Source organism: Myotis lucifugus, unplaced genomic scaffold (genome assembly GCF_000147115.1).
Source record: "Myotis lucifugus unplaced genomic scaffold, Myoluc2.0 scaffold_148, whole genome shotgun sequence".
NCBI classification, from domain to species: Eukaryota; Metazoa; Chordata; class Mammalia; order Chiroptera; family Vespertilionidae; genus Myotis; species Myotis lucifugus.
In genome coordinates, this window is record NW_005871196.1 from 2,698,491 (window position 1) to 2,725,144 (window position 26,654).

A 26,654-nucleotide genomic window follows, 5' to 3' on the forward strand; every position below is an offset into this window, starting at 1 on the left:
AGCTGTGGGAGCCCTGTGCTGTGACTGGCTGGTGGACAGGATTCGGGAGGAGAGAGGGAGACAGTAGCTGAGACCGTCTCAGTAGCTGATGCTAAGAGCACCTGAGGCTAGGCTGGTTTTATGCACAAGCATGCACACATACACTTGTTCAGATACAAGTGCACACATGTACACATGCACGCTCATGTACACATGTACACACACATTGACACATTGCAAAATACATAGGCACATTTACACACATATACACACATGCGTAGAAACAATCCCACTTGCACAGACATCCTGAAGATTCCTGTCTGTGGCTTTGTTTCTCTTCTCAGCTGGCCTCGGTGACCGTTGTAATCAAATTCTCTGTTGGGGAGGGAAGGATGGCATAGGCCACGGTGGCCCTCAGCTCCATCCTCCTTAGAATTGGTTGGGCCTGCATTCGGTCCTAAACAGTTTTGGGGTGAGGTCTCTGAGCTGCAAGGCCCAGGAGAGGCCCAGGATGGCATGGCTCTCGTGGTGCTGTCTTTCCCTCAGAAGCCCCATTCAGAGACAGCACTTACTGAGTCCCCAGAGGTACCAGACCCCGTCGTAACAGTTCACGTTTAAGCTTGATGGTGGTTCTGTGAGAGGCACAAAGACCCTCCTCACACAACTGCAGGGGCGCCGTTCATGCAGACTGCACAGCGTTATCCAGGGAACCCATTCATATTCCACTGCTTGTGTGCGGCAGAGCCTTTGTGAGCTACGTGTCTCATATAAAGACACCACGGTGGTGGGATGTTGTGGCTGCCCCATGTCAGAGAGCAGGAAGATGCAGTGTCTGCCTGCTCCCCACAACATTCTCCTGTTCTGCACCAACCCCCAGCCGTGCCTGCGGAGCCCCAGCTCAGCCTCGAGCCAGTGGGCCCTTGTCACCAGGTGGTGACACCTGGGCTGGGCTTGGTTACACAGTTTCCTCTCACCCCCATCCCACTGGTTGGCTGCAGAGCTGCTCCCACCCTGTCCCAACTACCTGTGCAGGTGGCAGGAAGGTGCTGGCCCTGAGAGAGCACGCCGCTCTCCCTGTTCCAGGAGGCCATTCTGGGAGCCCTGCGCTTGTTTAAATTGAGAGTCTTGGTGGGGCTTGCTTCCCCTTCTCCCTGCTGTCTGCTCTGCATCCCCAGATCCCTGCAAACCCCAATCAGAACTCGAAGCCCGCCCTGGGTTCACTGGACAGGCCGGAGCTACCGGAGGAGCGCTGTTCCGGTTGCCATTTTGACCACAAAATCAAGGCCATTGTCCTGGTTGGTGCAGAGACGTCTCTTGTAGCAGCTGCTGCTTTGAGTGTTTCAGAGTCCACAGCAGTGGGGCGCGAAGGCTTTTTTGGGGGCTGGCAGAACGCTCCGACACGAGGAGCTCTTGGCTCCTTGGGGCGACCTCTCATCTCCCGAGGGGTTGCTGTTGGAGGCTTTCTTCTGCCTGCTCTTCTCAGCGGGTTCAGAGGCCCTGCCCTCTGCCAGGCCCAGGACTGGTGCTCCCTTAGGACAGCTGCCAGCACGTCCCACGCCTTCTCCCTCCGCTACTGGTGGCAATTTTCAGTTTGTCGCCAGGGGTCTGTTGTGTGTTAAGCCCGACATGAGCGATAAAATGTGGAGCCATTCTGAGGGGACTGAGCTTCATGCACAGTTCAGCTGGGGCGACGCTGCCCATCCATCGGACATAGCGGCTCAGAGCCTACGAGAATGTCGCTCCGCAAGTCCGTGACCTGCGCTGGACGCCCAGAGCGGTCCCTGCCTCTGCCGCTCGCCCCGCCACCCAGGGAGGCTGCCAGCACAGCTGGCCGTTTGCAGCGGGGAAGATTGGAAGGGAGACGCAGAGAATGCAGAAATCTAGTATCCACCAAAGGTGTCCCAGCACGGAGTAGGAGTAGGACTGCGGCCCGTGGGGGCAGCGAGATGAAGGAGAACGTGACCCCTGTGAAAGGGGGGAAGAGGGAAAGACTGGCTCTGGGAAGAGAGTGGGGCTCGGAGGTGAGGGTGATGAAGAATTCTTTACTGAAAGGAACTTTCTAACGGCCTTGTGGGCTACGCAGACAGCTGGGGACTGAGCCATGAAGGGCATGCTGGCACTGACCTGTGTGTCCTGGGGCTGGTGTGTGTATTAACACTGTTGTGTGTGCTGACACCGTGTCCTGGGGCTGGTGTGTGTATTAACACTGTTGTGTGTGCTGACACTGTGTCCTGGGGCTGGTGTGTGTATTAACACTGTTGTGTGTGCTGACACTGTGTCCTGGGGCTGGTGTGTGTATTAACACTGCTGTGTGTGCTGACACCGTGTCCTGGGGCTGGTGTGTGTATTAACACTGTTGTGTGTGCTGACACTGTGTGTCCTGGGGCTGGTGTGTGTATTAACACTGTTGTGTGTGCTGACACTGTGTGTCCTGGGGCTGATGTGTGTATGAACACTGTTGTGTGTGCTGACACTGTGTCCCGGGAACGGGTGTGTGTATTAACACTGTTGTGTGTGCTGACACTGTGTGTCCTGACACTGTGTCCTGGGGCTGGTGTGTGTATGAACCCTGTTGTGTGTACTGACCTGTGACCTGTGTGTCCTGGGGCTGTTGTGTGTGTTAACACTGTTGTGTGTACTGATCTGTGTGTCCTGGGGCTGATGTGTGTGTATTAACACTGTTGTGTGTACTGATCTGTGTGTCCTGGGGCTGATGTGTGTGTATTAACACTGTTGTGTGTGCTGACACTGTGTCCTGGGATGGTGTGTGTATTAACACTGCTGTGTGTACTGACACTGTGTCCTGGGCTGGTGTGTGTATTAACACTGCTGTGTGTACTGACACTGTGTCCTGGGGCTGGTGTATGTATTAACACTGCTGTGTGTACTGACACTGTGTTCCTATATAGTTTGCTTTTCTCTCTGGACCTAGGGATGTTGCATTTTTAAATTTTATTTTATTAATCCTCACCAGAGGATATCTTCTCCATTATTATTATTTTTTTTTTTTAAGAGAGAGCAGATGGAAGGGAGGAGGAGGAGAGAGAAACAGCAATTGGTTGTCTCTCCCATGTGGCCTGACCAGGGCAGGGGATTGAACCTGCAACCCAGGTACATGTTCTTGACCGGGAATCAAACCCGAGACCCTCTGGTATGCAGTTGACGCTCTAACCACTGAGCATGCTGGCCAGGGAGGCATACTCATTTTTAAAATCAGAAAGCAAGGCTAGTGACCCACCCAAATTCTGAGAGCTCTGTAGTGAGGCAAATAATAGTTTTTATTTCTAATTTTAATACTATTTTTGTAATGTTTTAAAGCAATAGTATTTAAAGCAGAGCTCGGTGTGTGTGAGACAGTTTATGCTGCATGTCAGGCACACAACTATACACATAGAAGGGTGAAATGTGGATTCTTTCATGGTTCTGGGCGCAGCCTGGGGACTTGTTTAAATGACCTTCTCTCTCCACGAGGTAATCTTGCAGTTTGGCCTCTGCCCTCATTCCAGGCCTGTGCGAGGGTCGGGAGGTGGGGTCAGAACCTCACAGCGGATGAGCAAATCCTGACGGGACCCTGGGACCCGGATTCTCCAAACCAAAGCCAGTCTTCCTGGAAGCCAGTCCTCTTGGGCAGGGCCCCAATAGAACTGGCGCTTTTGCTCCATTTACTCCCTAATTAGGATGATTACTCATTCCAGTGCACTCGGGACAGCCCAGTCCCCACCCATTGCTCCCTGCGGTTATGAATAGTGTCTCTGTTCACTTTCAAGTGTCTGGGTTGGGACAGTGAATTGGGAAGTCACTGGCACCCCCGGGAAGCGATGAGGATTCTAGGGGCGTCCTTTTTACTCTTTACTCTGCAGACATTTTTTTTTAAATACGCATTTTTAATGATTTCAGAGAGGAAGGGAGAGGGAGAGAGAGATAGAAACATCAATGATGAAAGAGAATCACTGATCAGCTGCTTCCTGCACACCCCCTTTTGCCCCCCCTCCCACTAGGGATGGAACCCGCGGGGACCTGGGCATGTGACCAGGAATCGAACCATGACCTCCTGGTTCATAGGTCGACGTTCAACCAATGAGCCACACCATCTGGGCTACTCTGCCGACTTGTGAGGTGACCACAGAGATGGAGGACATCTGTCCTGTGTGCTGCCTGGGCCAGAGGCACTTTGGTTGTAACTGGAGCCAAGGAGAAAGAGAGAGCTGATCGGTTAGCTATTCCAGGAATTAAAAACATTTGGATGTTTAATGAGCTTTTTCAAGAGCCATTTGGTTTGCCTTTAGATTTCTAGACATCTCTCTTCACATATTTGATGCCTGAAAGGCCAAATGTGAGTGTTGTCTTAGGTTATTAAATTAGATTACCAGTTAATGCAATTATAGAACTTCAGCTCTTGGCCAAGCTCCTGTGGAGGCTTGGTTAGCTCAGATGATTCAGTTAGGAGTTCAGTCATTTCTTGTGAAGGAAATCACAGCTCTTTATGGAACAGCCTCGCTTTAACCATGAACATAGAAGGAAGCCACTTATTTGTTCAGTAAACATTTTCAGGCACTTGTTGTGCACTGGGCATTACATTGGGAACGGCTGAGGGGGCAACGGAGGCTACAAAAAGCCGAGTAATGCCCGGCCCCTTGCCTCAAAGAGATAAAGCCACAGCCTTTTGCCCAGATTTGGGAGGGAATAAAAGCCTTTCTGACATCATTGTTTCACAGCTTTACTTGCTTTTTCAGTTGCCCTTTCTAAACGCATGGCTGATTCCTCTGTAAGATATAATTTGTTCTAAGTAGTCTTATCTGATCAGGTTTAGCAGTCGTCCCATGGGGTCTTTGAATTTTCATCCATTGAAGCATCAGGTTTAAAGCATCACGTTATTGATTAGAGCAGCTCTTTCCCTTCTTGTGCTGAAGGTCGTACCAGCCTGTGGCTGGCCACGGCCATGGTCCACACACACAGGGACTTTGGTTTGCACAGATGCTGCCTGCTCCATCCCCAGGGCCCTGTGAGGCCGCATTGTCCCTTTGTCAGTGCTGGCTTCCTCTGTGAGCATCGTACAGAAGCCCAGCACAAATGATCACATCAATGAGGGTCTTGACTCAAGACCACGCAGCTGGAATGAAGTACTAACATTGGGAGCAGTGTTTCTGTGCATGGTGGTCCTCAAATGTTAACAAGCATAAAAACCACTTCTAGTCTCACTACCAAGAGGTGCTGGCCCTGTGGGTGTGGGCGAGGCCCGAGAAGCTGCACATCTCCCAGGCTGCGGCTTTGCAGGCCTGTCCACCACACTCTGAACCCCTCAGAAGGGCCAGGAAGGGAGGCTGCTCACTCCAGTCAACATGGAGTGACACTGGCAGGTCACCTCTGGCGTGCCACTCAGGGTAGAGTCTTGAGGACACAGTGGTCTCCCAGGAACTTAGCCTTTTTGCAGGGTGGAGGGTGACGATGGGCTTGTGGAGTGGGCACGGTTCTCACATTCAGATGCTTTTCTGTAGGTCGAGGCTGAAGCCGTGAATCGTTCGATTACCATCGCCAACCAGACCAACTGCCCCCTGTACATCACCAAAGTGATGAGCAAGAGCGCGGCTGAAGTCATCGCCCAGGCCCGGAAAAAGGGTAGGTGCTGCTGGCTGCCTGACTGCCGGCCCGAGCAGGGCTCCTTTTCCAGACCCTCATGCCAAGTGGTCCGCTTTCACCACGTGCCAGCATTAACCTAATTACAGCTGAGCAAGGCAGGAGCTCCAGTTTCTCCCCTGCTCCACCGCGTGGCCTTCAGTACCTGTTTAAAGCCGTGCACCGCACCAGTGGGTGGGCAGGCACACTTCCCCCTGCCACCCCCTCCTCTGGGAAGGTTGGATTAATTCGATGCAGTCTAGATAAACTAGGCACGTACACAGATGGCATCACTTTCCATCCGCAGCAGCAGCACCCTTCTGGGCAACTTTCTATTGCAAAATGCATTTCCCCTTGTGGCTGGTAGTGCTGTCCACTGGGTGAGAGAGCCTGGGGGTGGGGGCGGGGGTGTTGCCCTGGACATGTCGTGTCCAGGCCTCCTGGTGCCCAAGTCACTCCCTGTACATGATGTTGATATAGTCTGGGCTGAAGCTTTACCTTTCTCTCTCCATTCCTCTTTCTATGTTAATAAGGGGCAGTCTGACCTTGAAGTTTGGTTTCTAGTTCTCTGTGGGATGGGATCTGCATGGATAAGGAGGACTAGGATTTCTTCACTGATGGGTGACTTGGGGCAAGACTTAGATCAATAATCTAATTTTGGTGACCCTAAAATTATAATAGCAGTGTTTGTAATTCTTAAAATATCCTAAGAAACCTGAGTGAGGAACATTTAAAACTATCCCAATCATTGCAATAGTGTATTAATTGCACATCTTATCATGGGGACTCACTCCATCATGTTTAAGTGTTATTCCAAAGTTATTGGAAACTAATTTACTAAGTGCAGCTTCCAGAGCTGTTCCGTGGGCACCTTATCCATTATGGATGCCGCCGAGCCTGGCTGTAATCTGCCCTTGGCAGCGAGTTTGGATACTTGCACCACGTGTTCCTGGCTTGGGAGGGTAGCAGAGCCTGATCGCACGCAGTGGACACAGGTGGCTCTTGGCCTGACGTGAACATGACTATCATAAGATCATAAGAGGGTCCTTCCTCTCTCCCTGCTTCCTTCCTTCCTTCCTTCCTTCCTTCCTTCCTTCCTTCCTTCCTTCCTTCCTTCCTTCCTTCCATTATGTTCCCACCCTTTGCCTCTCTGGATCTCTCCAGTCCCGTATTTCTCCATTTCTTTTATTTCTTGTTCTGTTACTCTCTCCATCTTTGTGTCTCCATTTCTCTCTTGATTTCTGCCCTGCTTTCTCCTGGTCTCGCATCTCTTCTTGGCCTCTCTTTCTCATTCTCCCTTTGCTTTACCTTTCTCTTTGCATTCCTCTTTCTCTGTTAATAAGGGGCAGTCCAACCTTGAAGTTTGGTTTCTAGTTCTCTGTGGGATGGGATCTGCATGGATAAGGAGGACTAGGGTTTCTTCACTGATGGGTGACTTGGGGCAAGACTTAGATCAAACTGCTGAGTGACCACGGAGTCAGCTGGTCCCAAGAGAGGGCGGCTTGCAGAAGGCCCTCCCTGGAGCTCTCCTGGGCCCCTCAGGCTCCAGATCCTCTTCCTGCAGCTCGTCCTCTACTGGCAGCTGGAAGGAATTGCCTTTTTGAAATAAAAGATTCACCTAAAATAACTTCGTCTGCTCAGAATGGGCTGTGAGTTGTTTCTGGGAGACGTGGTGGATGGTGACTGTGAGCGACCCTCCCTCACCAGGGCCCTGTGTCACCCAGACACCCACTTCTAACACGCCGGCGCGTGTGGGAGTCAGCCTCAGCGCCCAGCGCGTCACAGCCACTGCTTCCCCGCGGGCACAGTGGGCACAGTGTCTGAAGGAGGAAGTGGTGGGCAGCCCATTTCATTTGTTTTAATAACCATCCTGTACTCAGATGACAATAAGAAAAAAAAAAGTTAAACATTTAATGTAATTTTAATATAATTTAACTGAGGCCTTGTTTTTGAACTCAGCCTGTGACTTGCACAGGAGGAGGGAGGAGGAAGGCCTCTCACCAGACCGGGTCTGGGCCAGCCCTGGCAGGTGCGCTGGAGACCCTTCTCCTTTCTGTGCCTTAGTTTCCCCACTTGAAGATGTGGAGCTGGAGAATGTTGTTATACAAACAGTCCTGTTCTGATGCGCTGAGACTCGGTGCCCGAGGTGTCTCTCCGTTGTCTTTATGACTTTGATGCTGTGTGCGTATTAGGGTGTGAGGGTGAAGAAGGGACTACGAAGTCTGTTTGTTTTAGAACCTTCCAGGTCTGAGTCCCAACTGTGCCCGCATTGCGGTTCCCAGGGCAGCTCTTGCATTCAGACTCTCGCTCACTGTGTAGTCCGGGAAAACCTTTGCTTCAGAGGGACCGAGGCGCCAGGAACCCTCCAGTGCATCCTGTGCTTATGAGGAAGAATGGAAATCCTAGCTGGCTTTGCAGGCTCTTAAGACTCTTTCTGTCTTGTTGGGACTTTGTAACAACTTTGGGAGGTGGCTGGGCAGCGGTCGTACTTTGCTTTACTTGGCAGCTGAGTAGACTGACCCCCGAGGCTGGCGAGTGGTGGGATATCTGGCCTCAGGCCATGCATATCCATGTTAATATGGGACTCGATGCTTTGAGATTATTTTAGTATGGGAAATGTGGTGACCATCTTCTTGTCGGTATCTGTTGGGGTTCAGTTCCTCAACAAGCCTGGTAAAACTAAAGCCTGACACCCAGCACAGTCTGGGACAATATGGGCCGAGAAGAACAACAACATAAGGCTGTCTAGGCGTTCACACTCTGGGATCAACCTCCTGTGCTGACAGATGCCAGGCCCCTGTGCACTCGCACGAGATGCTGGGCAGGGGAGGGGTCATCTCTAGGCCCCATTTTCCCTCTGCAAGGGGGGGCAGGGAAAGTGACTTACCGCACAGCACGACAGTGATGCTCGAGTGAGACGCTGTTCATAAAGATGCGTATAACATGCATACCTGCTACTCACATGGTTGCTGAGTGAAGGGCTGGTCAGAGAAGCAAGGAAAGACGCCTGCTGACCCGGGCAAGGGTTTTCTACGAAGGATTCTTTTCTTCAGGTGGATTCTTCTGGCCCTTGAGGCAAGTGTGAGGCCAACTTTCCGCTGCTCCATTTCTTCATCTATAAATTGAAGAGATTTTTCATTCATTCAAGAGCTTTTACTGTGTACTTTTGTTGTTGTTGTTATTGTTAATCTTCACCTGAGGGTATTTTCTCCCCATTGCTTTTTTTTTATTTTATTTTTTATTTTTTTAAAATATATTTTATTGATTTTTTACAGAGAGGAAGGGAGAGAGATAGATAGTTAGAAACATCGATGGGAGAGAAACATCGATCAGCTGCCTCCTGCACATCTCCCACTGGGGATGTGCCCGCAACCCAGGTACATGCCCTTGACCGGAATCGAACCTGGGACCTTTCAGTCCACAGGTCGACGCTCTATCCACTGAGCCAAACCGGTTTCGGCCCCATTGCTTTTTAGAGAGAGTGGGAGAGACAAAGAGAGAGAAACATCGATGTGAGAAAGACACATTGATTGGTTGCCTCCTGCACATGCCCTGACCTGGGCAGGGGATCAAGCCTGCTACCAAGGTACATGCCCTTGACTGGAATCAAACCCAAGACCGTTCAGTCCAAGGGCTGATGCTCTAATCACCGAGCAAAGCTGGCTAGGGCTACTATTTCCTTTTACTGTGTGATACTTCAGGCCTTTGTGCCGTGATCGAAATGGTCCTAGCCCTCAGCTCCTTCACCAGCAGGGCGGGGACACAGGCAGAAGGTCACAATGGCAGATGGTCAGTGCTGCCAAAGAGGTGCAGCCATGTGTGGTCAGAGCGCAGAGGAAGGCGCCGATGTTGACAGACACGCACCGCCTATCTCAGGCCGCAGGGGAGGACACGCCATGTCTCTGCAGATGGGCGCTACTGGAAAATCCTAACCCTACACCTGCTTCTCTGATTGGCTCCCATGTGCTGGTCCTACATCTAAAACAGGGAGTTTGGGGAAGCAAGGATATGAGGAAAAACATAAATGAACACTATTTTCACATGCCCGCCTGACGCACCACGACCACACTGTTCCCCAGAGGCAGCCTTGCACCTGCTCCTCCCTTCTCTGTGCCGTCCACTGGGACAGCCAGGACCAGGCCGCCCTGAGCAGTTTTTACTCTTCAAAAGCACTTGGACATTTGTCGATTTAATAGGCTCCTAGCATGAAAGAGAAACTGAAATGTGGAAGTGAGTATTGTGCTCCCCAGCTCATTCATCCTATGAGAAACCGAATCCGGGATCGGGACTCCGGGCCAGCCCCCTCTCCACTGAGGGCCCCTCTGGGACTGCTCTGCGGGGGCTCCCTCAGGCTGCATTTTGTCCACGTGTGACATCCAGTGTGGCTGAGATGCCTCCCGCGTGTGGGTGACAGTGTGTGGGCAGTGAGTGCCCGACCTTAGCCAGCAGACAACCTTCTCCAGCCGCCTCCTTCCCAGCCCCACCATCAGATGCAGAAATGCTCAAAACATCTGGTGGTTGCTGAGGGACATTAAACCCTGGGAACCCAAACCGAGACAAGGGTCAATAGGAATGACGCAGGCACAATGAGAAGCATGTGGTCATGGATGAGCCGGGAGGACCACCCCAACTTGGGGATGGATCCTTAGTGTCATGCTAATCACAGCCTGGCAGTCTTGGACCCAAAGAGTGGCACATGACTTGGCTTGTGCATTCCATAGAAATCTGTTAGCCAGGGCTCTTCAGAGAAACAGGAAGGAGGGAGGAGGGAGGTAGGGTAGGTAGAGAGGAAGGACGGGAAGGCGGGAGGGAGGGAGGGAGGGAGGGAGGGAAGGAGGGAGAGAGGGAGGGAGGAAGGGAAGGAGAGAGAGAGAGATCTTAAGGAATCTCCCGAAGTTGTAGCCACTGGCAAGTCTGAAATTTGCAGGCTGGCCTGGGGGCTTGGAGACTCAGGGAAGACTTGATGTTGCAGCTGGAGCCCCAAGGTTGTCTGGAGGCAAAAATTCCTTCCCAGACAAAGCCCTCACTTTAGCAGCAGACACAGACCTTGGGAATGCAGTTTGCACTGTAACGCAGCCACTGCAGGATGGGAGTCTGTGCAGGTTCCCGCGTCTGAGGCCCGAGGCTGCTGCAGATGAGCATCTCCCTCAGGGCAGGCAGAAACCCTGGTCACAGATGCTGCACTTGGGCTGTGAGCTTGCATCCCCGAGCCCCTCCTTTCTTTACCACGTGGTCTAGCACGATTACTCCATTTGACAGAAATGTCCTAAGGTATCGAACACTCGGTCAACCCAAACGTTGCTTCCTAGAATAAATCGTAAGTGTGTCTGTGGTGGGGATATTTTGCACATCCCTGTTGCCCTCTTTCCTAGTGGAAATGAGTCATTAGTGCCCTTAAAACAAATCAGATTAGAGGGGCGATTCCAAAACCCCAGACTCATTCAGGGAACGTTGATTCTCTTCCTCTGGAACCACTCTGGGTACCAGAATCTGATGGGATTACTCATGGGTAGGCCCGGCTGTTGGCTCCTGGCTCGGACGAGAGAGAGAGAAAGAGAGAGAGAGAGAGAGAGAGAGAGAGAGAGAGAGACACAGAGAGACCCAGTCAGTGTTTCACTGTGCTTTTGTGGTTGTGTGTTGAAATACATGTACTCAGTCTTCCATTGTTTCTGCTCTGGGTTTGCCCTGCTTCTTGTCCATGGGGGCGCTGTCACAGCCCAGCCTCCCATTTACTCTGCATGAATGCTCTCAGGCCCCAGCCCCTTGTGAATCAGCACCAGCTGCGGGCCCTGCAGTTCCGGGCTGGCCTGGGGAGCCTGCCAGCTGCTGGCTCAGGGTCCCATCCATCCTTCAGTTTGGACTTTCCCTGGAGAAGGACATCGGAAGGTCTGACCTCCGCCAAGAAGGCCTCAGCAGTGTGTGTGGAGGAGTGCGGATCGGCCAATTGAGCCCATCGTGGTTTATTCTGATTAGTGGTGATTGTTTCTGGCAGGCAGCTCAGTGGTGTCTGTGGCCTGAGGGTCAGGGCTCGCTCAGGTACAGTGCGTCAAACGGGGGCGCGCCCTGGTGCTGGGAGCAGCCCCCAGCCCCCAGCATGGCCCACACGCCTCCTGGGGTGGGGGTCTCCCATAGGATGGGTTAACTCCTGCCCTGCCCTGCCCTTAGGGGCTGAAGAAAAGGAATAAACCAAAAGACCGCCGCAGCATCTTAGGATCCCTTGGAATCTGAACAGGAAGGACAAAGCAGAAATGAACCTCAAGCTGCCTTTCTCCTTCTCTAAGTGCCCCCGTCTCAGCTTGGCCTTGGCCCAGGAGCCCTGGCTCAGCCTGGGCCTCAGGCAGGGCTGCTCAGCAGTGGCCTTGGACTCTGACCCACTTCTGGGTTTTCCAGAGGTTGAAGGCTGAGTTCATTCTTTCGTGGTGAGTGCATATTCTGTGCACCAGCCCTGCGCCGCCAGCAGTTGTATGTCACAGACTGAGATGAGGGCCGCAGTCAAGGGCACGCATGTGAGGGGGATTCAGGATGCGTTCAGGAGCCAACGCTCCTTGCACTCAGGTTTCCAAAGCAGGACTGCAGGGCAGATTCAGGCCGAGGACGAGCAGGAGCAAGTTACGGGAAAATCAGGGAACTTTATGGTGGTCCAGGATTTTTTTCTCCAGGTGGTTCTGCTTTCTTGAACTTTTTCATGTCAACAAAACTCAGACACGTTAGGGTTGTGAGTCCTTTGTTTTCCTGATGCCTGCGCCAGCCTCTGCCTTGTGCTATGGCCATAGCCAGCAGGGCTCCAGGCCTGGCTGCGCGGAGCCGGGAGGGGAAGAGCCCGAGCGGAGGTCCCGAGAACCCGTTTGCATCTCATAAATGGACTTGGTGGCAGCCAGGGCCTGCGCGGTGTGCAGAGTTTTTCTACTTTGGAATGAGCTGGAGCTGTTTACATCCAGCTGGCTCCTCAGACCGAATTCTGCCTGAGAGGCTTTGAGAAGGTCCGGCACCCAGGAGACCTGCCAGGGGATTCTGAGCGTTGGCTCCGGGGCTTCCTTCTGGGTGGGGCTTCCCGGGTGTGGAGCCCTCCCTCCTGCTTCAGGATTGTTACCGATTTCCCCTAGAGAGCTGCCCGCCATGGCCTCTGACGCCGCTGGCTGAACAGGGACTCCTTTATGAAATTCCTGAGGCTGGAGGGCACAGCTGGGAGGAGCCAGCTAGAGTGGCCGCTGCGTCATAGAGGGCCTGTGGTTTAGTTATCCATCTGGAGGTAAGGCATAGAGGGCCTGTGGTTTAGTTATCCATCTGGAGGTAAGGCATAGAGGGCCTGTGGTTTAGTTATCCGGAGGTAAGGCCTCGGGAAGGCTGTGGAGAGGAAGGAGACACATTCCTGACTGAGAAGTGTTTGGCCCTGAGGACGCTGTGTTGGAGAATGAGGAAGGGCTGGAAGGACCGCTGTGGGGGTGGGGTAGCCCTGTGGCAGGAGGAGGTGAGGAGAGGGGATTCCTGGAGGTGGGAAGGCTGGCCTGGCATCAAATTTCAGCTCCGATGCCTTTCATTAGTAAAAGATCACCCTAACACACACTTACTGAGTTCAGCCTCCTATGTGCAGGCAGAGTCGTGTTTGGTAGGGTATGTCCATCTAGGGAGAATCCAAAAATTCAAAATGGGTGGTTATTGGAGTACTGGAGTGGAGACTGGATTGAGTTTCCGATGATGTGAATGGGGAGATAAGCTTTGTTAGGCCGCCGGACAATGGCTTGCATCAGATGTGGCAGCGAGGAGTTCGAGGAGTTCGTTTTTTGTGCTTGAAGGCAAATGCTCCTCGGAGGACTTCTTGAAGGGAGTGGCCTGGGAAGATGTCTTAGGGAGATCACTCCGGGAATGTCATGGAGAAGGGATGGAGAGCTGGGGAAGAAGGTTAGGAAAGCAAAAGTAAATCTAAACTCTGATCGGGAGGCTCTGCTGGGATGAGCTGGGGGAGAATGAGCTGAGGGATGGGACACGCAGTGGAGGAAAGGATGGGTCTCAGCCATTGAAGCATTGGCATTCTATGATGTAAATGATTCCCACCTGTCTGGCTTGCCCATGAATGGACAGAGAAGGACATGATTTGGGCATCAGGGCACTGAGAGTCTTTCTTTACAGTGTATTTCGCAGTATGTACTGCAAAGTCCTTTGTTTCTCTTACACAGCCAGCTGTGACTCGGGGTGCTAACAGCAGTTCCCTTCAGGTGGTACTCAGGGAGCCACACTGTCTCTGGGCAGATCTGTGTTTGCTCTCAAATGCTTCAGCTCCTTGGTATAACATCTCATCCCCTCTCTCAGCTCATTAGCTAGAACTAGACACTGTGAGGGGGGCTGGGAAGTGTTAGGAGAGTAGGGGGAGTATTTGGTGAGCAGTAAGGTTAAGTTTGAGATGCTATGGATCACCCAAAAATAGGAGTCTAGACAACACTTGGGCCTGGATGCTTGAATGCAGTCTGAGAGTGTTAATGATTTGGGAATGAGCAGTGTAGGAGGTGGAACGTTTGGGATCACCTATGGAGTGTGTTGAGTTAGAAGAGCAAGGTCCCAAGGTGAACTCTGAGGGAACACACGTTGAGGTGGTGCCTTTGGTGGATGAGGTATTTGGCCTCAGGTATCTGTGTCCTCACCTGTGAGATGCGGCTGGCACCTTCTCGGAAGGGATGGTGAGAGTCCTTGACATGCTGCTGGGCAGGTGGCTACTCCCAACAAGGCTGGTTTCCTTTCTCCCTCATTGCATGGTGTTCAGCTTTGTTCTCTTTGTCAGGAACTGTGGTGTACGGCGAGCCCGTCACCGCCAGCCTGGGGACTGATGGCTCCCACTACTGGAGCAAGAACTGGGCCAAGGCCGCTGCTTTTGTCACCTCCCCACCCCTGAGCCCTGACCCGACCACTCCGGACTTTCTGAACTCCTTGCTGTCCTGGTGAGTCTTGGCGACTTGTTCACACTTTCCATTCTCAGTCTTCGCTCAGACCAACCTGACCTGGTGGGTTACAGCATGGTGGGCAGAAGAAGGCTTGCAGACAGACCTGTGTTCTCCAAACTCAGTTGGCTAAACGGGAACAGGGGATTGTCACTTTGGCACCATTTTGGGGAGGGGAATTTAGAATAAAAATGTGGGCCAACTGACAGGGATGAATGCAATATCCAAAGGATTCCACTGTGGTGCGGTGACACCCTAAGATGCCTTACAAATAGGTGTCATCTGTTTCCCTTCCAGTGGAGATCTCCAGGTCACTGGCAGTGCCCATTGTACTTTCAACACTGCCCAGAAGGCGGTCGGAAAGGACAACTTCACCCTGATCCCCGAAGGCACCAATGGCACTGAGGAGCGGATGTCCGTCGTCTGGGATAAGGCTGTGGTAAGGAGCAGTGGTCTCCCTCCCGGGCTGGCCCCAGCTTTCTCCGGCCTCCTCATCTGAGGGCCATCGGTCTCATGTCAGCCTTGCAATGGCAGTTGAGAAAATTCTAGAAGCTGGTGTTTGTATGACAATATTTCTTAGGTTTGGGAATCCAAGATCTCTCCTTATATAGTTCATTTCCTTCTAAATATTTTATATACATTTTTTATCATTATCATTTGTGATCAGTGGAGACTAAAAAAACCAATACCCCACAGTCTTTAAAATTTGACTCTTTTGTGATTAGTCAGGAAAAAGCTTCCTTAGAGACCTGGTGACTTTCTCAGTTAACCTTCTATTCTTGGAAATGGACTCCATCTCCTTAAAAGTGTTTTTAGGGCTCTTTGGGCTCAGCATTTCTACCCATGACAACTACAGGCTGGTGGCGGGCCTGCTTTGAGATACTCTGACATTTAAGGGTCTTGGGACTTTTGCATTTTCAGTGCTTTAAAACATAACAACAGCACAGATTTTGTTTCCTAACGAATTTTTTAAATTATGCAAACAATATATCCTTGTTCCAGAAAGAATGGAAGTGAATGAAAACTACTCATGACACCATCTTTCAGATTTAATGACAATTAATATGTTGGCCAAATGTCTTTCCATTTTTTTGTCAGTGCAAGAGTGCACATGTGTGTATATGATATGTGTGTGTGTGAGTGTGCAAACACCACGGCCTGTTTTATTAAGACAATACATCATGAAAAGGTCTCCACATTCTGAAATATACCTGAAAAACTTGTTTTTATTCTTTATGTTCTTTGAACATTTATGTTGTTTCTGATTTTTTTTAATGCAGGAAAAGTTTATTTCTGTTTTGACAGTAGTTTGGTGGTAACTGCATAAGTGGTCTTGAAAGTGATTTTTAATTGCATGTTTATAAGTTGAGAAATTGGATATACACTTTAAGTGGAAATAGTTTGCTGCTGTGACTGAGAAGTTACACCTGCAGTGAAAATTTATTTTTCTCATACAGAATCGATTTAGGAAAGAATTGAGTTAGGAAAGCCTCAGAGCACTTTCAAAAAAAATATATGTTTTTATTGAATTTTTTAGAGAGAGAGGAGGGGAGAGGGGTAAGAGAGATAGAAGCATCCTTGAGAGAGAAACATCGATCGGCTGCCTCCTGCATGCCCCCTACTGGGGATTAAGCCCGCAACCTGGGCATGTACCTTGACTGGGAATTGAACTAGCGACCTCTTGGTTCGTGGGTCAATGCTCAACCGCTGAGCCACATTGGCTGGGCTGTCATGTACTTTTATGTCTGACCATCACCAAGCAATATTTTCCTTATCGGTGATACATATGAACAGTGAAATCGAGTTGTACAATTGCATCTGGGTATGTCATTGAATTGTACCTTAACAAAACAACCACCTCCCACCCCACTGAAGAAATGGGCAGCCTCTCGGGCCTGTCAGGCCGTCCACTGGACTGATCCAGTGCTCAGCTTCCCATAGGGAACCTGGTTTTGTTACTGGGATGACTATCCTTGGACACATCTTTTATTATGCTTCTGGGAGAAATTTCTAGAAGTGGTATTGCTGAGTCAAAGGATATGTATATTTTTTGGGCTTTTGCTATATATATTGCCAAAGTTACTTCCAGGAAGATTGCATCCATTTGTGTGCCGCCAGCATTGTGTGACATCCCTCAGTCTCTTCCACCTGGTCCTCATTGGTGTTATAATCAAACCCCCCAAAATGTGGCTAATTTGATGGGTGAATTTTGTCTTTCATTCAATCCCTTCAGTTACTAATTGGAGTGAGTATGTTTTCATATGCTTATGGACCATTGATATTTTTCTCTTCCTCTTAATACCAGCTCATTTCCTTTGCCCAGTTTTCTACTACTTTAGGGTAGTTTTCTATGCAGGCACGTCCTCAAATTCTGCTTTTGAAAGGACATAGAGCACACGTGGTAGAGATGAGAAAGTGCAGGAAGGACATGAGGAAATGTCATTGGCTGCAGAAACCCAGACATGGGGCTGAGACCTCTAGATTGGCTAGACTAGAAGCCTAGGTTTGCGCCGTATCTTTGAAAAGGACAGCCACTCAAGTCTAATGATATTTCCTCAAGAGGCGTTTGTATCCCCGTCAACTTTTTTTTTTAACTTTTCATTTTGAAATAATTATATTCAGAGGAAGTTGCAAAGAGAAGACAGAGAGGGCCTGTGTACCCTCCTCCTGTTTCCCCCGATAGCTGCATCTCACATAATTATAGTAAGATATCAAAGCCCAGCGATCAACGATGGTGGTGTGTGTGTGTGTGTGTGTGTGTGTGTGTGTCCTTTTGTCCTATGGAGATTCATGTGACCATCACTGCAAACAAGGTACAGATGTCCCCTGTCACCACAAGGAGCCCCTTCACTCTGCCCATGTATAGTCACACCCATCCCTACCTTCATCACTCCTATTCTGTTCTCCTTCTCTGTAACTTAGTTATTTTAAGAATGTGTATATAAATGAAATCATACTGTATGTGACCTTTTGAGATTGGTTGTTTCACTCAGCATAATGCCCTTAACATCCAAGTTGTCGTATGTATCAAAAGTGTGTTCACTTTTATTGCTGAGTCGCGGTCCACCCTTCAACCTCTTGACCTGTTTTTGGTGTGTGTGTGTGTGTGTGTGTGTGTGTGTGTGTTTGTGTGTGTATTCTACTCTGCAGGTCACTGGGAAGATGGATGAGAACCAGTTTGTGGCCGTGACCAGCACCAACGCAGCCAAAGTCTTCAACCTTTACCCCCGGAAAGGCCGCATTGCTGTGGGATCCGATGCTGACCTGGTCATCTGGGACCCCGACAGCGTTAAAACCATCTCTGCCAAGACCCACAACAGTGTAAGGCCTGTTCACTGTGCGCAACCAATCCAAACAGATCACAGTCACAGAAAGAAACAGAGGCATGGGGAGTCCCAGGATTGAGGGAGAGAACGCACTGTGATAGGAATGAACGTTCCCTGGGATATATTATAATTTGCATTTTGTTGATAAAAAAATTTTTTTTTCTTTAGTGAGGTCAAAAAGACTGACGGTAAGTTACTCTTATCATTTTGGAGTACCACAGCCTCTCTTACAGATAGAGTCTCTACTTACAGACTTCAGAGCCTCCAGTCATGCAGGACATTGGGAGCTTCTAGGAGTCAGACACCATTCCGTTTTTCTAGTTTGGTGCAGCACCTCCCATGGCGGCACTTGGTGCAGGGACCTAAATAAACACTCCTGAGGTGCCCACCGGGCATGTCTATTCTTTTAAGCCGTTGTTTTCTCATGTCAGTGTTGCCCTATAGAAACATAAATGACAGAGGCTCTTATTGTCCTCAAGGAACTAATTGACTTTGGCTTCTTTCCAAATAGAAGAAATACTCCCTGCTGCAGCCATTCTGATAAGATTTTAGAATCTGGAGTTTGGGGTGTCACTTTTTTAATTTTTAAAATTCATTTATCGATGAGAGAGAGAGTGAGAGAGAGAGAGAGAGAGAGAGAGATTTGTTATTCCACTTATCTATGCATTCATTTGTTGATTCTTGTATGTGCCCTGACCGGGGATTGAATCTGCAACCTTGGCATATTGGGACAACGCTCTAACCAACTGAGCTACCCGGCCAAGGCCCTGGAGTGTCTCTTGTCTCTTAGTCCAGGCTGCAGAGTTTGGCGGTGCCCTGACTTGTTAATGGGACCTTGGGCAAGCAACTCATGTCACGTCTCAAGCTCCTCCGTTGCGAGTGTGGGATTTAGATGAGGTCTCTGGATGTCCTGTGAGTCAGGTCAGGGGCCTTAGGCAGAGGTTAGATACCACTGGTTTTTTACAGAAAAAGTTTTGTGTGTATGTGTCTGTATAGATATATCGATGTATCTGTATAGATATAACATTGAAAGAGTATGGGCAAAGGGAGCTTTGGAAAAGAAGTGGACACAGGACAGAAGTGTTTTGTCAGAAACTCATGAATCTGGAAGTGAATTAAAGTTCTGAATTGAAAGCTGGCTCAGTAGGGAATCTGATTCTAGACTGCCCACCCCAGCTAGCCTGACTCCTTTCCCAGGTACCACCACAGCTCAGGGGTGGGCGTCTGGCATTTCTCCAGGACAGCCCTGGGCCCTTTGCTGCACCCCAGTCCTCTCCCATTTGAGCAGAGGGGTTTGAGGTGTGGTGCTCACTAGCCTCTACCGGCACCTGTGGGTGCTGGGATGGTGGGTGCCTTCCGGGAAGGCTGCTCCGCCCTTGGTATTTATTTGTAGTTGACTTTCATCCTCCTTTCTCACTGGCTGGCTTAGCTTTGCAGCATAGCTTCACGGCCACACCAACTTGTAACCTAATCACAACCTCTTGGGGTATAGGGTGGCTTCTTTACAGGTAGCGGATCCTGCCCAGTGAACCCCCATATTCCTATGCAGTTAACATCATATTCCTTCCCATTTACTCTTTCATTTGGCCTTTTCAGTAAAGGGATGGTATTATTATCCCGATTGGGAAGATAAATAAACGGAGGCTCAGAGAGCTTAAGTCTAATGTTACATAGCTATTTTGCGGTAGAGCCAGAATTAGAACCCAGAATTGTCCAGCGCGCTTCCCTGCCAGACTGCGTATGCCGCCTCCGGGTCGGGGTTCAGTGCAGAAGCAGCTTCCCCTTCCTGCAGTCCTTCCCCAGAGGTGCTTCCTGCGAAGGCGGAGCTGGACTCATTTAAACTGCAGACAACCTCACTAGGGAGCTTGCATTTGGCGCCCTTAACCTGGGTGAAGGAGCGATGATTCGAGAAGACAGGTTCTCCCTCCAGGCATTCCACCCGAACCTTTTGAGGGCGATAGCACTGCCCTGGCTTTACCGCCAGGCAACCTCGTCTAAGACATGCTGACTTCCAGAAGTGCCTCTTTTTCATCCTCACTTGTTTTAAAGAGCCCACACTAAGCACGCCTGTGCAGCATCCGTCATTTGGGAGAATACAGACAGGAGGCTGTCCCATGTGAGTGTTTCCTACCACAGCGCTGATTAGCGTTAATTTGGAGCATTTAGATAACTATTATTGACAGCCTGCTTGGATCTTCCAGGCATCCAGCCAGATGAGTAATTTAGGGGCCCCCGTGGATGTAGGTTAAACACATCTACACTGGGGAGAGATCAAGCCGGACCGCCTCATGGTTTGACAAAGGGTGGGCTCTGAACACCCAGAGGACTGTGATCTGACCACTGACTTGTTGATTTTTTAGTCACTTAGGGTCGTGGGGCTGGTTCCTCCATCTTCTCAGAACGGGAGGTGGCCCAAAGCTCTGGCAGCGGGTTATGCTCAGTCTTCACATGCAGTTAAACTCGATACATGTGTCTTACGTTGTCGGCACTAAAGGGCCTGCGATCTTGTTGGGACAGAGCAATGGAAAACCAGACAGTGGATGAGGGAATGTTCTCTACATGCCGGCTTTGTGTCAGGGAGCATGCTAGCTGCTCTTGTTTTTCTATTTCTTGCGATCCTAGCACCATTCCTGCAAAGTGGGCCTTTTGTAGACGAGGAAGGGAAGCTGTGGATCAGAGGAGTGTAAGGGACTTGTCCTAAGTCACACAAGTGGCAAATAGCGGCCTGGGATGTGAACCCAAGGCAGATGGCACCGGGTCCAAGGTTGTCTCCGTTGCTCCAGTAGGGCGCAGGGGAGACTGTGAGAATATAGACAGTTAGCTGTGGAGTAACAAGACAGAGAGGGAGCTTGATCCAGCCCTTAAAGGATGTCACCCTTTCCAAGTCATTTCAGAGCTGACAGAATCCTCTCAGGGATCTGCACACGTAGGATGCTTTTTGTGTTGCACTCGTCACCAAGCCTTTGAGAGCGGCAGGGCTGAGTGAGCTGCCGTGGTCACACAGCTTCTGCATCTCACCACATCTGAGTGCCATCGGTGCTCAGATGTTCCATTAGTTTATGTGCCACCATCAGGGCACATCACAGTCAAGGTGAGGCAGACCCTATAAAAATACGCTGTGCCACCGAGGACCAGCTTGTGCTCAGGGTAGGGTAAGTGAGAGGGGAATCTGCCTCGCAGGATATGATGGCAAATGCCTGCGAGCCTTGACTTTGGCTTTGGGTACAGAGAGGGCAAAATGCCTCCTCGGAGAGTATGACCCGAATGCCAGTACTTATGCGAGTTGGAGGTCTGAGTTCCTGCTGCCTGTAGGGTCCAAAAGAACCTGAAGCTGGGAATTTAATATCCAGTGGATTCCATGTGGTTGTCCTCTAGGCCAGAGGGAAAAGCAAACCCAGGTCCCCCTGGAAGCACGCGGTTCAGTCTCCACTGACAGCAACTGACTGTGCAGGGCCGCCTGCTGTAAGACACATTCTGACTTCAGGGAAGAGTCTTAGAGTCGACGAAAGACTTGGGGACACACTTGGGTCCCTCCTCCGAGATGCTCTCTGCCTCGTTCCTTCGGTTGTTTCCACGTGAGTCCTCGGAGCCTCAGAGCAGTACTGACTCTCCCTCGTTGCTGTTCTCAGTCAGCACTGCTGCATTTAAAAAAATGTTTTTATTGATTTCAGAGAGGAAGGGTGGGGGGGAGAGAGAGCGCGAGAGAGAGTGAAACATCACTGATGAGAGAGACTCATTGATCAGCTGCCTTCCACATACCCGCTACTACGGATTGAGCCAGCAACCTGGGCATGTGCCCTGATTGGGAATTGAACTGTGACATCCTGGCTAATGAGTCAATGCTCAACCACTGAGCCACACTGGCCGGGCCAGCACCACTGCATTTTGACACCGAATGTGAGCTAAGGAGCCAGCCGGGGCTTCTCCATGCTTATCAGCAGAGGTGCTGACCTGCAGCGGGACAGCTCATTCCCAGGCTAACTCCTTTAGTGCTGATAACCTGGTCTGAATTCTCCCAGAAGCCCAAGCGGCTTTGTATGGTTGGAGCTGCCTATTTATGCTCCATTCCTGGGCTCAGCGCAGATATTGGTGCCTGTGACAGGGCAGGCAGGAAGGAGCAGGAGGCCTCCGGGAGTCGGGGTGGCCCTGGGTGAGCCGAAGCTGCAGGATGAGACTGACAGTAGAGTTTTTGTGGGGAGCACAGTGCCCCTGATTTCTGTTGCCTTGCTTCCAGCATGTTTTCCAAGAGGGCACACAGATACGCCACTCTTTCACCCTGAAAAGCTTGGATTGCTGCATGTTTGGGAAATGAACTAAACCTCAAACATCTTATGAAGGCAAGCCCCTTAAATTACACCAGTGCTTTCATTTAGGGACTGCAGCTTCACCACATCGCTAACAGTATGGAGAGCCAGGCTCACAGCGGGAAACCCTAGCCCAGGATGGCCACTCCAGGTTAACTTTAGAACTCAGTCACGGAAGGCCTCTGCTTTCAGCCTGATTGGAGCTTCAGTTAGTGAGAACAACGGCGCTGCTAATGCGTGGAATCCTTCTCTTATGTTTTGTAGCATTTATAAGTCCTCATGCTTTTCTGGTGGGAAGAGATGATTCCATGTTCTAGACAGAGAAATTAAGACTTGGAGATTAATGCCTGCTGGTGTGGTCCGCGGGGCAGGGACTCCAGCGCTGGGTCTTTCTTTTGTCCATGTGATGTGGGGCAGTGGGTGTTGCCCGCCTGGTGAAATCTAGCCAAGGTGGCAGGCGTATCTAAGTGTCCTGTGCCCTCTTCCTGCAGGCTCTCGAGTACAACATCTTTGAAGGCATGGAGTGCCGTGGCTCTCCGCTGGTGGTCATCAGCCAGGGGAAGATTGTCCTGGAAGATGGCACCCTTCATGTCACCGAAGGCTCTGGGCGCTACATCCCCCGGAAGCCCTTCCCTGATTTTGTTTACAAGCGTATCAAGGCAAGGAGCAGGGTGAGTAGCTTGGAGAATATGATTGTTTTGTCATGGATTACATTCAGTTTCATAAACCCTTCTAAGCACTTTGAGTCCGAATATCAAGATGAGTACGAAGGATTCAGAGAAAAAGGAAACTTTTTTTAATTCCTGGACTTGAGAATACCAGCAGAGGAGTCAGCCGTGTCCACAGCCAGCCAGAATGAAGTGAGACTGACATGTGCTGTGATAGGGTCCCGGGGCAGGAGCCACTGCTGTGGAGTCAGGGGGGAAAGTGTCATGGGGAGAGGGCATTCTGAGTTGGGTCTTGGAGGTTAAGTGGGAGATTGGCAAGTCAAAGAAGGGAGACACGGGAATATGTAGAGAGAATGTTATGAGCATGGAAAACGTATGGTGTATTCAGGGCATGGAGAGTAGTCTACAGCACTGGGCGGGAGGTGTCAGGCTGGGGTCAATGGAGTTGGAAGGGTATTAAAGGGAGAGTGAGATTGGAAAGAAAGTTTGGGCCAGATCTTGACCATCAAAACAGATCCTTTCACAATATATTTGGAATTCCTATAGGTTTAAGTGGAAGTGCCTTGGGGAAAATGGTAAGAAATGTTAGTTTTTATAGAGTAACCAGTTACCCATGACCCACCTAGGAGGATCACTAGCCTGGAGTCCTGGAGCTGCCCCATGCTGCCATCTGTCCCTGCCCTGCCCTCCATAAGGAGCGCCCCCATCTCTAAATCTCACCGGCCTCTGTTCTAGCCTCTCCTCTTCCACATCGGAGGGTGGCCAGGGAGGCATCCTCCGAATGCGGCCTGAATCGGGGGGGCCTGTGTTTTGCAGCTGGCGGAGCTGAGAGGGGTTCCCCGTGGCCTGTACGATGGGCCTGTGTGCGAGGTGTCTGTGACACCCAAGACAGTCACTCCAGCCTCGTCGGCTAAGACGTCTCCGGCCAAGCAGCAGGCCCCACCTGTCCGGAACCTGCACCAGTCTGGATTCAGCTTGTCTGGTATGGTTATGGTTTGGGGAGGGCCCAGTTCTGCAGGGGGCTGGTGAGTCTGGAATCACTTTTGTAGAAGGAGAAGCAGCAGAAATGAATGGTATTCCCATTTTCCCCAAAGTGGGAAATGCTGATATCACCAGAGATGTCATTCACAGCCAGTGGCCAGTGGGTTTCAGAGCCCTGACATCAGTTTGTGTCACATATAATGGCATGATGTGTACACTGTGTGCATACCCAGTATATTAATAGGACATTTTTTTCTCTGTATTATGGCCATCCTAGAAAAAGATGTGGTGGTTTTTCAGGATTTCTCTTCTCCCCTAATATGCAGTACAATTGACTCTTGAACAATGGGTTTGAACTGTGCAGGTCCACTTATATGTGGATTTTTTCCAATAAATACTGTTCAACCAGATGTGGATCAAAAACAATATTTTTGCATTAGCAGATTCCCAGATACAAATCTAAAATAGTGTATTTTGGTCCATGTTTGGTTGAAACTACAGATGCGAAGAGCCCATTGTAATTAAGTTTTGAGGGAGTCAGAATTATACACAGAGTTTTGACTGCACAGGTGGTTGGCGCTCCTGCCCCCTGCGTTGTTCAAGGGTCAACTGTATATTGTATAGTTCAGCTTATGGAGTTTCAGCAGCTTAACTTCGTAGTCCAGATGCTTGCCAGCTGTGCCTCAGTCTCCTCATCTATAGAATGGGTATAATAGTAGTAGCTACCGTATGGAGTTGTTGTGAGGATTAAATGAATTAATGTGCATGCAAAGAGCTCAGAATAGAGCCATTTGAGAATTGTTAGCTATTTGCTTGAATAAAATATGTGATATTAGGGACGATGAGAGGAAGGGGTCAAGATTTTAGAGCTTCCACACTTGAAATTTCCTTCCAGTCCTTCATTTGGTCCATAACTAGAACCCTTCCACTTTTCTAGCCGTCTGAACCACAAATATGTATCCAGATTTCTGTGGTGTGTTAAACAGTTAATTAGATCCTTTTTTGGGGGGGGTCAGATATATTGGTTTTTAGAACATTGCCATATATGCCATATACAGATTACCCATTTTCGAAAGATTTAATAATAACGAACCTTAGTTTTGTCATAAATGAAAATGGGCTAATGGTGTTGTGCTGTCGTATGTCACCAGGCCATTAATATAAGGAACCATCATATTAGACAATGAGGTGAGTAGTGTTAGGGGAACATAACGCCAGAGGGCTGTGCCTTCGGAAAAGCTGCACTCAAACTGACTACCAGAGTAGGGGCAGGATGTAACGAGTCAGGAGACAGCCTGGGATGGAGTGTTCCTTTATATGTAGCTTTACTTTTTCAAGTGATGGATCCAACTGGCTTCTGCAGGTACTGCTTTATACCGTCAGCGTCTTTGGCCACCTTAAGCCCATCACTTCTTTGTAGTTTAAACTTCCAGGGAGTGTTGAGAGGACAAAGAGTGGGTCCGGCCCTTAGAGCAGGAACTCCTGTAACTCTGCTTTTGACCCTCACCCCTCTTTCCTCTCCAGGTGCTCAGATTGACGACAACATCCCCCGTCGCACCACCCAGCGCATCGTGGCGCCCCCTGGGGGCCGTGCCAACATCACCAGCCTGGGCTAGAGTTCCAGGGCCCATTCCACTGGGGGGTAGGGGTTGGGGGATGGGACACCTGAGGACATTCTGAGACTTCCTTCCTTCCTTCCTTTTTTTTTTTTTTAAAGAGCCTGTGATAGTTACTGTGGGGCAGCCAGTTCACGGGGCTCCCTCTTGGGCCTCACACTCCGTCCCTCACCCGGAGTCACTGACTTTGCTCACCCACTTCTCTACACATCTACAAACATCACACCACATCTACCCACCAGCCCCGTACAGGGGACTGCATCCAACACTCAGACATGCGAAACAGAGCAAATCACCATGAGGGTGTTTCTCATCTCCAACCTCTGTTGTATTTATCATCTTCCTTTTCATTGGGAGGGAAGATAAAGTGAATTGCCCAGAGCTGCCTTTTTCTTTTTAAATTAAAAAAAAAAATGTTTTCGTTATGGGGCTGGGAAGGGGTGGGTGGGGGAGGGGGGAGATTTTTTTTTAATACTAAATTAGAAAAGCCTAATTCAATACTAATACAAGGGGTTTGAACTGGACATCCTAATGATGCAATTATGTAACCATCACGCTGATTCAGGGTGGTCGGCAAACTCGTCGTGTCCCTCCTGAGGTTCCAGAATGTCCACATCACCATTCCGTAGTCTTCTGGGCTGACTGCTTTTAGGGCAGGTTTTCTTTTTGGCTTAGATTTTGCTGCAGAATAAATCTTTTCCTCGGTTCACCTCTTCTCTCTCTCTCTCTCTCTCTCTCTCTCTCTCTCTCTCTCTCTAGCTTTTTAATTTGTTTCATGCCTCTCTCTTTGTGTTTCTTCCAGCCTTGTCTCTGAGACACTGGTTTCTCGCCTTCCCCACTGCCTCTTCAAATGACCAGGTCTACCATTCTACTGTGGTCATAAGAACCTGCCTGGGGGGGTGTGAGCTTTGTCATCACAACCATAGTAATCTGCTGTCCTTGTCCCTGTAAGACTGGTGCTACCCACCCATCACCATGAGGATATGCATGTGGGTCTGAGACCCTCCCAGGTGCAGGGAAGGGCCGAGGTGCCCACCCTCACGGGCACACCTAGGCCCAGAATAGACCCTGACGCAGTGCCGAGATGTGGCAGAAGTTGAGGCTACAGGACGTGCGAGTTTTTCCTCCAGGCAGTGCTACCTTGTTAGACATAATCAAATCTGTAAAGTGAGCCCCAAACCCGAGTGAGCCACCCAGTCCCTCAGGCCAACCACCAGCTCAGCATTGTTGAGCTAGT

At 50.1% G+C, this 26,654-nt stretch overlaps 1 protein-coding gene across 1 annotated transcript in view; it reads left to right on the plus strand.

Annotated features, from left to right (window-relative positions):
• The window catches only part of LOC102433599 (dihydropyrimidinase-related protein 2), a 66,794-nt gene extending 40,996 nt beyond the window's left edge, over window positions 1–25,798 (plus strand). The window contains exons 8-14 of the mRNA XM_006095029.3: window positions 5,475–5,595; window positions 14,366–14,522; window positions 14,820–14,961; window positions 17,673–17,843; window positions 22,644–22,823; window positions 23,637–23,802; window positions 25,326–25,798. Of these exons, the coding sequence (XP_006095091.1) occupies window positions 5,475–5,595; window positions 14,366–14,522; window positions 14,820–14,961; window positions 17,673–17,843; window positions 22,644–22,823; window positions 23,637–23,802; window positions 25,326–25,417 (1,029 nt within the window). The 3' untranslated portion in view covers window positions 25,418–25,798. The remainder of the gene's footprint in view (window positions 1–5,474; window positions 5,596–14,365; window positions 14,523–14,819; window positions 14,962–17,672; window positions 17,844–22,643; window positions 22,824–23,636; window positions 23,803–25,325) is intronic.
• Window positions 25,799–26,654: the final 856 nt, after the last annotated feature.